This window comes from Canis lupus, chromosome 11 (genome assembly GCF_003254725.2).
Source record: "Canis lupus dingo isolate Sandy chromosome 11, ASM325472v2, whole genome shotgun sequence".
Lineage (NCBI taxonomy): Eukaryota > Metazoa > Chordata > Mammalia > Carnivora > Canidae > Canis > Canis lupus.
Window position 1 is genome coordinate 11,640,498 of NC_064253.1, and position 11,484 is coordinate 11,651,981.

General features: G+C 39.8%; 1 protein-coding gene across 3 annotated transcripts in view; it reads left to right on the forward strand.

The window, feature by feature from the left end:
- The window catches only part of LOC112650533 (synuclein alpha interacting protein), a 74,364-nt gene extending 68,767 nt beyond the window's left edge, over positions 1-5,597 (forward strand). For all 3 annotated transcript variants that reach the window (XM_035696860.2, XM_035696862.2, XM_049115996.1), the window contains one exon: positions 4,587-5,597. In XM_035696860.2, the coding sequence (XP_035552753.1) occupies positions 4,587-4,671 (85 nt within the window). In that variant the 3' untranslated portion in view covers positions 4,672-5,597. The remainder of the gene's footprint in view (positions 1-4,586) is intronic.
- The last annotated feature ends 5,887 nt before the right edge of the window (positions 5,598-11,484 follow it).

Here is an 11,484-nt window from a genome sequence, read left to right on the forward strand (position 1 = left end):
TAAATAGCTGTCTGGTCACGATGGGCTATGGAAATGTGGAATCTATGCCTAGATGAATCAGCAAGTCAGATTACTTGCAAAACTGTTATTTAAATTTAAGCCTTTTTTTCTTCCCAATTTTGGTCACTGAGAATGTGATTTCATATCCAAAAATGAAATCAAGGAACAGCTAATTATCTGAATAATTCATGCCAGAATTACCCAAACACTTTTGTTCTTTTGAATACTGGTAATTCAGGACTAGGTAATTGAAGGATTCAGGGAGGCTTGAATTTTCCTGATATTATTCAAATAAATGCCTGAAATATACACTCAGCTCTAATCATGCTGGGTTTTATCCTGCAGAAAGTGTTCTTTTTTAGTGGTCTTGACCACAGCACTCCTTATATTTAAGTAGAAATACTCTGTTAATGTCTAGATGATATTATCCTTAGACTACAGCCTAAGCTTTCTTTGTAACTTTTATTTATTTTTCATTTAATTTTTTGTCAAAACTCTATAGGTATATATGATAGTCATGCTAAAATTCTAACAAAAATTGGCTCTCCTCTGCCCAGCCTACCCTGTTCTGTATTCCCACTCCCCTGAATCAACAACTTGGCTTACCTTCAGATGTATTCTCTAGTATTTGGTATTGCTAAATCATATGCTCATACAGATATTCTCTCTGTTATCTATCAGCACTCTACTCTAGAAAGTAAAATGATAGCTAACACAAAGCATTTACAGTGTACCAAAGAATATTCCAGGTGCCATATGCATATTAACTGTTTTAACCTTCACAGTGACACAATATGGGAGATACTGTTATTATTAAATTTTGCAGATTTGAAACCAAGGCACAGGGAGATTATGCATCTTGCCCAAGTTTACACAGTAATGATAATAAATTATGGAGCCAATATTCCAAAAATCTATATTCTCTATGATGAACCAAACTTGTCTAGCTCTATTTTAGCACCCAGCACTGCCCTCTCCCCCAACACACACACACACACACACACACACACACACACCTATTTCCTCTTCCCACTATTATTAATACAATTGTATCACTCTTTGGGATTAAATCGTATTTGGTGTTTATTATTACTATGGCTGTCTAAATATTAATCACACTAGGTCCATGCAGTATGTGGTACCGCATTTCCTTTCTAATTATAACCTTAAATTTTTTTAGGAGAAAATAATTTTGACTTCACAGTTCACAATTTATTTCCAAACACTGTGCTAGAGGCAGAAACCTTCCTTCAGTGAATTCAGGCAAATTAGGTGCCTCTCAGTTTGTTCATGGAGTCAACCTCTCTCCTCTTGCGCAGTCTGGATGGCTGCTCTGTGGAAGTCCCATACAGCTGTCTTCCTGGAGTTTCCCACATACATTATTCTGGGAATTCCTTCTGCTTCTCCTATGTAGAACCTTATTTCCTGAATTGGTCTTTTCCCACTTTGGGTTTATGCTCTTGTTTTGGTAAACACATCTTCCCACCCTAGGGAGATGAATGGGTGCAAAATTTCTTGAGACCTTGCCTGTATGAAATCATTTCCACCTTGCCCTCAGACTGGATTAGGTGTGTTTGGCTGGGTATAGAATCCTAGGTAGGAAATTATTTTCTTTCAGAATCTCAAACACGTTTCATTTTCTTCTTGCTTCTAATGTATCTGTTGAGAAGCTCCATTCCTCGCTCATTGCTAATCCCTTGGAAGCTATTATAATTTTCTCTTTATTCCCAGTATTTTGATTTCTTGATACTTTGTCATAATGCTATTTTCATTCCTAACATGTGGGCACTCAGCAGGCTTTTTCAATCTGGCAACCGATATGTTTCAGTTCTGGGAAATGTTTTTGTACAATTTCTTTGAGAGTTTTCTCCATTGCAATTTCTCTGTTCACTCTTTCTGGAAACTGTATCATTGTAATGTTGGATGCACTGGATCAACCCTCAGATTTTCTAACTATTTTTTAATCTTTATCCATATTTTTGCTTTTTCTACTTCTTTTAGGAAAGAGCTGACTTGGACCTTCCAATCTTTCTAATTTTTTATTTTTGCTGTAATCGTGTTAATTCCTAAAAGTATCTTGCTGGTTTTCTTTTTATTTCCTTTTTGTAGCATTGCACATGCAGTACTTACTTAAATTTTACAATCAAATTCAAATGTATATATTTTTTTTCTTTTCTTCCGTTTTGTAGTAAAGGTGGTGTGCAATACACACAGTCTTGCTCCTTTCTTACCTTCACCTAACACACAACACCTAACACCTTCACCTTTATGTATTAGTATATAAAGAGTTTCTTTATTCTTTTACATAGCTACATATTATTTCACTGTATGAATGTACTATTTTTAATCCTTCATTTTATTGAGATTCTGGTCTTCTTCTTTGAGTTATAGCAGCTCTTTATATTTTACACATTAGGAAGACTAACCCTTTGTAATATGGGTTGCAGACATTTTCCCAGTTTTTCTTTTCTTGTTAAAAATGTCTATAAAGTTTTCATTGTCTCCATATGTTATCTCTATTCACTTTGACTTCCATTTCTCTGTTTACTTTGGTCCCTATCTTTTATAATAGCACCTTGCTCAGATATCTGATGATCCCTGACTTTATATTCACTAAATCTGAATAAAAGATCTAACTTTATGGGTGAGGCTTGTTGACTGGTAGATGTTTCTTCACATGCACTGATGAGGGTGACTTTTGTTGGGAAAGTCCCTGTCAGTATTTGCAGGTCTTTTCTCTTGGCCAGTTGATTTCTCAAGTTAAGGAAACTCCCATCTCCTGCTGGGGCCCGTAATCTGAGTGCCAAGAATCCATGAATCAGACTAGTAGGAGATGGGTTGAGAATTCTATTATCACTTTCTCACTTAGGGAGAGTTTCATTTAATCTTGTAGTTTCCACCTCCTTGAGCTGAATTCAGTCTCTCTGGCTGATGGCTTGCAAATAGTAACCTCCAGTCTTCTTTCACATTGAGAAAGAGATAGTCACCTGCTACATTAGGTCAAAGAGGTAAGCTGATATATATACTGCTACTTCTAAAAATTTTTCAGATAATCCCCATTTTCAACACCCACTCAGCACCTACTGTCACCTTCAGAAATACATGGTGCTTCTAGTTTCTGCATCTTGAAGCACAAATCAGTTTGTTGGGTTCCCTGCCCATAGGCTTAGATTTCTGCATCTCTGCTAAATCAATTCCACATGCCCATCCACCTTCCTGTTTCTTAAATAGTGTTAGTATTTTGTCTATTATCATCCCCTCACACTTCCCTTATTCATTTAGGTTTATGCCTTTTTTATTTCTTTTTTAAAAATTCAATTAGCCAACATATAGTACATCATTATGCCTTTTGTGTTTCTCTATTTTCATTTTAGTGTTGTTTTGTAAGAAAAGGGTGATGAATGTGTGTATTTAATCCACCATGTTTAACTGGAAGTCCCTGGAACATCTTTTAACCAACCAGGTTTTTATTTCCTTCTTCCCTTTCTTGCTCATGAAAACTCTTTAAAATTCTATTCAGGGGTACCAGGTTGGCTCAGTTGGTAGAACATATGATTCTTGATCTCTAGGTTGTAAGCTTGAGCCCCACATTGGATGTAGAGATTACTAAAAAATAAAATCTTAACAAAAATAAAGTTCTATTCAGAGGAATAAGTAAAGTGAGAATTAGAACTTCCAGATGGTGATGAGGATCAAATATTTACCAGAATACTGAGAATAGACTACATGGTCTTTGTAAGCAAGCATGATTTTGAGGCACTAAAATCCCACTTGAGGCTCTCCAACCAAATATATCTTCATGTTAGCAAATAGCATTACCGGAAATGCTTTGTTTTTGTCTGATATAGCAACAAGAAGGCTATAATAATATATAATATATAATATATAAGGTATTAATGTGTAGGCTCATTCACCTTCAGGAGATGACTTCTCACTGGATGATTTTTATACCCAGAATGTGAGTAATATCCCTTAAAAATGAATGCATCTACCCAGAGGGGAATTCACTTCAAAAGCACAACCATTCTAAGGCTTAAGCTTGTGCTTCTTTCCACAGGCTTACTGAGGTATCAAGTATTGAGGGGGGTGGGGAGGAACCAGCATTGCTGTTCTCTAGTTTTTTCTTTTTCCCATAGACTTACCTATTTATGATCTTCCAACAGTAATCACACACCCAATAAAGCATATTCTTTAGACGATTAAGACTCAAGCTTATTGGATGTTAAAGATGTCAACAGTGAATCCATGTCAATAAAATATAAACATCTCTTGTTTCCACTTGACCAGCACTACTATCCTTACTATTATATTTGACAAACTTTGACCTGAATTGGATAAAATTCACTTGACTAGAATTTTGCCTGAATTCTAATCAGCATGTTTGAGAAACTACTCCAGAGCCGAATTAAAAAGTTTTCACAAAGTGTGTGTTATTACATGACTATCACTTTTATTGTTTAAAGTGTTCTTCAGTGTGGTTTGTATGAGGATAATTTCCATTTTGGGTAAGCTGTTTAGTGGTGGTGTCTTGTAACTTGACCATAGTTTTATCTAATTCTAGCCTTTATGGTTTTTCTTCTGCTTAGGCATAATGACATCAGTAGAAAAATGAAGAAATCCTACAGCATACAGCACAATGCTGAGCCAGAGCCAAAAGAACTCTTCTTGTAAATCACTTTTTTCTTATCTCTCATTGCCACCCTTTGGACACCATTGGAAATTTCTGGACTATCCACTGTGGAAATAGAATCATGAGAACAATGTCTCACCAGCAGAAGAACAATATCAGGATGCCTTAAATTTATAGTAGCAGACTATATAATACACATTTTTGGGTGATATTTGTATATATATCTTGTTTCTAAAGAAATGCTGCTTAAAAGCATGATTGGGCCAATGTATGTTTTTTAAGATTGGATTGGTTCAGCTTACCCACACGACGTCCGCCAAGCCACTGGCGCCATCTTGTCTTTCATCAGTTGCATGGGTGTTTGCTAATGTTGACTGAACTTTTGCTTTCCCAATACAGTGGGCAGTTTGGGCTCCACTCTTCAATGAGACCAGGTCAGTGGTATTGTTTTCTGTCAAGAGTGTTTTTTTCTGTCATTTCTACTTTTTGTATAAAGGAAATAAAACAATGTTAACAGCACCTAGAAGCTTGGGGTACCTACGTTCCAATAAGCCTGTGATGTTCTGCTTTCCAAGGGACCTTGAGCGTATTTTGATTGCTGATATTTTATTTCAGGAACAACCTGCCTGATTTAGCTGTTTTCCCATAGGGGTGAAATAAAACATTCTAGTTTTCATTAAGTACTAAAGGATCAGACAAGTATATAAAGTAAGTCAATTCCTTCTGTCTTCTCAAATCCCGGCGTTGACATGAGAAAATACTAATGACAGCTAAGGATTCAGCCCCTGCTTGGGTCACTTTTTCTGTCTAGAACACATTATGAGACCTGTCTAATCCCTTTAGGAGACAGTGTGGAGCCTGCCTGGGTTTATAACAACCCTATTGTTGATACAGCCCTTTCAATCCATGTAAGCAGTAAGTTCCAGATGGTTTTGTCCTATCATATAAAAATATATTTCTGTTGAAACTTCAAGAGTTTTATTTTCAAAGTGTTGGCATTGCCCCTAAAAGGCCTGTCAGATTTTAGTTTGGAAGTCAAGTGTGTTCTTACCAGTAGGAGGGAGCCCTGTATGCTATTCACAGCTACTGACAGTGTTAACTGCCATCAAATGCAAACCATTCTGTATCCTGGTGGACAGAAGAGGCCAAGGTACTGAGTTAGCAGGTAATCTTGCATATGTGGGTCATCTGCACATGTGGGCTTGACAAGATGCAATGAGATGCAGAAGGGGGACCTAATATTCAAGTGCCTTTTATGTACCAGCCGTGCTTATGTGGAGATATTACTATTACCATTTCATAGCTTAGCAAATTAAATTTCAGAAAGCATAAGTCCTACATCCAAAGTAATACTACATGTAAATAGCAGAATTGGCTCTCATGCATCATTCTCACTGGACTATCCTCTCTGTCCTGCACTGTGCCATCTCTCTAGTGCATTACCCACTAGACTAGTACACAGGAATCATGAGTTGTGACGTTGGCTCTACTTCTCAATAACTCTTTGGTCTTGGGCAAGAAACACTGCCTCCTTAATAAGTCTAGAAAAGGGGGAGACTGGCCTATATACATATCTAGGAGGTAAGTTCCTTCTGACCTACACAGCAACATGTCTAGGAATTCAACCAATTTGTTCTGTTCTTGTTTGAGTCTTCCGGGTTCCTGTCCTTAGAGCCTGGTGCCCTGTGTGGTTCTGTGTTGCTCATATTGTCTGCTCCTCAAATGAGATGCCCTATTCTGTTTTTGGTCCCTTGGCCTCAAGGACCTTCTCTGCTTTTTCATATTTCATTGCTGGGTCCTAGTGTTGCAATTCTAATAGAGAATATATGGCCAGCATGTGTAAAGCCTAGATTCCTGTGCTCTCTGCTCGGTGCAGAAGAGGTGACCATGGTGTCACACATGAGCCAAGCTTTAGGACTTAGTCCTAGAATGAGGCTTGCAAAGGAAAGGGACCCAGAGAGTGCCCTCTCCATTCCCCAGAAGCCCTAGCTTTGCTCTGAGACTAGGTTTTTAAACTCAAAAGTTGAAAGGGGGGGGGGGGGTGGGCATTCTGCAGATTTTAAGAGTCAGAAAAGAGTTCCCAGTTAAATGTAGCAGAAAAAAACAAGAGTTTGAAAGAAAGAGATGCCACCTTGACCTAGAAAACTGGCAATTCTGTTGTTTATTGACACAAGCATTTCAGATACCACAGTACTAAGCCCAGAAGCACAGAGAATTTTTTAAAGGCAAAATAGGAAAGTCAAGTAGATTCAGATGAGCCAAACTGCCAAGACAATGCATTCTGTGTTTATCGATGTTGTTAGGACACTAGAAATGCTGATCCTTAAATCACGCATGTATACTATCTTTACCATCCAAGTTCTTTATGAAATGGATAAATTATGTTTGCTTGAAATAAATAGAAATGATGTGTTCCTTACCACAAGCTCAGTTGTGTGCACAATTTGTAAAATGAAAACACAGACTCTTATTTCTTTACAGAAATGGAGACACACTTACATGTTAAAGAGAGAGTGTGTTTCCTTTAAGCAAGCGGAACTTTGGGGCCTCCACCCCCCTCCCTCCCCCTGGGCTAGTAAAATGAGTGAAGCTCTATCTGCCTGCCTAATTACATGCAGCAGAGCTGGAAACTCAGCCCCACTGTAAAAAAACTCTCTCAGCATCTGTCAGCGTCTTTTAAAGACTGGCTGCTTTTATGTCACTAAAGGGACTCATTTTGCCAAAAGTTCAACACATCGAATTAAGAATGTTTCTTAGAAAAGATAACAAGATACCAAACCTTCACCACTTTGAATGGATTGAATGCCTATTCCTTATTCTCATAAAACATTAGTATCAAGACCTCAACTCTGAAGAACCTTCTAGATGTGCATCATGGGGTTAGGAGTGGGGATGAGGACTCTCCAAGGGTATCTATCTTCAAGGAAATTTTGAAAGTTAATTTTTTTTCTCAAAGTGAATATTCACAGGCAGCATACTGGATGGCACAATCTAGAGAAAATAACTATAAAATATTTAAATAATTCCCTGAAAGGCTCCCTGATACTAAATGGGTTAAAGGTAATCTATTCAGAAGCCACCTATGAGAATAATCTGACTTAAGCTGATATGGCCAAATAAGAGTAAGTGATCCATGGCAAAAGGGCTGATACCATTTCCCCACATGAAAATGGAGTTCATGCTGTCTGCTGCCTTGAAACTCTGATTTGTTGATGGATCTCTCTATAAGTCCTGTGTTATCTCTAGTATTATTTCCCTTTATTCCTCATTACATAGTTTAATGTAATCAAGGAACGCTTGATTCCTTTCTCCTAATGAGATCCTATGTTCATTGATCTCCACAAGAATCTTTGTCACCTCTCCTAGATGGTGGTTAATAATTACCTACTGGCAATTTTTGTCACTATTTTTCAACTACTGCCACCAGTATATCCATCTTTGTTTCTTCTCATTTCTTCCCCATTCTTCTTCCAGCCTTTCCTCCTCTTCCTCTTCTTTTTCTCTCTCTCCCTCCTGCCCTCACTCTCTTTCCTCTGCCAACATCTCCATGCCCCATGTTTTCCCTTTGTTTGCCCTAGGTCCCCAAGATTTGGAAACCCCTTTTATGGGCTCTTCCTTGGAAGAAGCCTGGTGAAATAACTGCAGTAAGTAGAAATGTGCTGGACCCAGATTTACAACGACGAGTAAATCATCTCTCCCTTCTTGCCGTAGTGTGTGACTAGAATGGCATCTTTCTATATGCTGATTTGGTCAGAAAACTCTGATTGAGCCCATGCCAAGAGTAGGGCCCCGTGCTAGGCACTCTCTTAGAATAAAAAATAACTAGAAGTTGGTATTAACCATGGTGGGGGCACACAAGGATATGTAAGTTAACAAATGGTGTAATTGGAGGGACACGTGGAAAAAAAGTATTGTGATTGGTTCATAGCTTATAGTTCTCAAACTTTCCTGCATATTGGAACCACCTGGGGGAGCTTTTAAAAACTTGTAGTCCAGGGGCACCTGGGTGACTCAGTCGGTTAAGTATCCAACTCTTGATTTCAGCTCAGGTCATGATCTCTGGGTTGTGGGATCAAGCCCTGAATTGGGCTCTGCACTCAGGGCAAAGTCTGCTTGGGATTCTACTTCTCCCTCTGCCCTTATCCCCCACCCCAACCCCCACTAAAAAAATAAAAAATAAAATGTGGTGTCTAAGCCAACACTATAGTAAATAAATCTAACCCTCTGGGTGGCACCCAGACATCAGTATTTGTAAATACTCCCCCCACAATTCGAATCACACAACCAAGATTTTTTTTTACTTATATATTGATGAGAGACACAGAGAGAGAGGCAGAGACACAGGCAGAGGGAGAAGCAGGCTCCCTGTGGGGAGCCTGATGCAAGACTCGATCCCTGGACCCCAAGATCACCACCTGAGCCAAAGGCAGACACTCAATCACTGAGCCACCAACACCTCACCACTCAAAGTATAGCCAGGGAACATTAACACTGGCATCAACTGGGAGCATATCAGAAATGCAGGATCATCTGATACTCACCAGGGCCTCTGCTTCTAATTTTGTGATGCTATGAACTGTCAATTGAGACAATATTTGAGAAGACAGAAAAAGACTCTTCCTCCAGGAGAGAGGAAGAATGATGAGCCCTAAACCTAGAGTCAGATATGAAGAGAGTACTAGGTGTTTTTTTTTTTTTTTTTAAGATTTTATTTATTCATGAACGACAGAGAGAGAGGTGGGGGTGGGGGGGCAGAGACAGAGACACAGGCAGAGGGAGAAGCAGGCTCCATGCAGGGAGCCCGACGTGGGACTTGATCCCAGGTCTCCAGGATCACACCCTGGGCTGAAGGTGGCGCTAAACCACTGAGCTGGGGCTGCCCGAGTATTAGGTGTTTTAGGGAAATATCACCGGAGTCATCATACTCTTCTGTTTAGTGTGTCCATATGTCTGATGTGTATATATGGAAACCCTATTCCATACGATAATCTCATATGCAGAAAGTTACAAATCATATAATTATAGAAATGAGGCTTCTTTTCCTGGTTGGGCCAGGTGGAAGAGAGGACAATCATTTTTCAACAAAAGATGAGGTCATTGCACTTTTTAAATCCTACTGGGGGAAGCTTTTCTATTGTTATTTCTCAAAATTTTCCAAAATCTGTATGTGATCAAATCATCAGAAATCTACCCACCTGGCCATGGCAAAACGAAGACAAAAGCCCAGTAAAGCAGGATAAAACCACTCCAGGTACTACCACTTAGCCACGACTGCAGGGGCTTCCCATGTATGCCAGAAAGACGCAGGGTATATTTTATGACTTCATGACACAGTACAGTGCCACATTGTATGCCAGAGACATACATCCCTTTGTTTACACAACACCCAGACACACACACGAACACACACACAGTGTATGTCTAACATGTGCACAGCTCTGTCCCAAGTGGTAGAAAGGCAACCATAAATCTAGAGCAATAAATGCTTATTCCTTTTTGATGAAATATGGAGAGTCCGCTTTCAACCGGATCAATTGGGAAAGCAGAGCAATCTGCTGTGATGTTGTGCTCATATGCACATTAGTATTTTATAACTCTTTTTTCTTTCTATGGAATTTCTGTGGAATTCTATGAAACTTGTTCCTACGGTTGTTCTGCCCACTAGGAACAAGGAAGAATTTAAATTCTATTATTTGTGGTCAGTGGTGCTAGTTGTCTTCTCAACATCCTTTCTCTCTCTCTTCCCAATTAAGAGAGGCCAGTGAAATGTTCTCAGGTGAAATTACTTTACCAGACGCCCTGGATATTAGCAGTGGTCATGTGACTCAGTTCTGGCTCAGGAACAGGCAGTAGAAATCACAGAGTGCTTCAGAAAATGTCGGGGAGGAAGAAGTTTGCCTGCTGTTTATCTTTTGTGGCTTATGCCTTCTCCTCTGGGGCAGAGCAGTGCCTCTTGCAGCCACAAGAACAAAAACTACATGCCAAAAAGGGGCTAAAAGAAGAGAGAAGGAACCTGGTTCTGGGAGCAGCTGTGCTGGACTGTCCCCCAAACTATTTGAGTAAAATAAAACTCTTTTCCCTTCTCTCTGGCTTCTGGTAGGAGCAGCCAAATATAACACCCAACTGAGGTACTCATCCTACAGAATAAGGAGTATATACATCCAGGTTCTTGGAATAAAGCAGCATTTCACAAATTATATTCTGTTGACCACTAGCTCTGGGAGATAGTTTAGCTGTGCTTCAGGATTAAAGTATGTTGTGCAAGTTGGGTAAATGATGAGTAGAAAATCCCGGTAGACTGTGCTGGACCACCTTTGGAAGTCTGGGACTTCCACACCCACTCATGGGCGGCTGCTGGCCCAGAGCCCTCGTGGGTTAGCCTTCTCAGGGAATTGCCCTCGGCCAAAGAAAGCACTGGGCCCAAGAGCCCACCCCTTCTGAGGACAACTTGTATCCAGTGAGTGGTTGCCGTGGAGGTTACAGCCCCAGCCCCTCACCCAACGGGAGACAACACCAAAAAGCTGTCCCAGGTCCAGCGCTCCCCATGGCTTTCACCCAACTTCCTCTTCTGCTTTGTCCTGTGCTTCTCCTCCTCATCCCCACCTCTCCTCTTGTCCGCCTTAGGTGTTGAACCCAGGAGGCATCTGTAAAAACTTCCTACACACTAATCTCCAGGTCAGAGTCTGTCTACCAGGGAGCTCAATCTGTGACAGCCTGTTAGCCTGTGCAAGTCTTGAAGAATCTCAGAGTACAAAAGCAACTCATTTAATTGTGTTTGGTGCTTCAATGGATCTGTAAACCAGAGGATTTTTCTCTTTGCAACACTTGTCACATTCTCCGTGATTTCTCTTAAT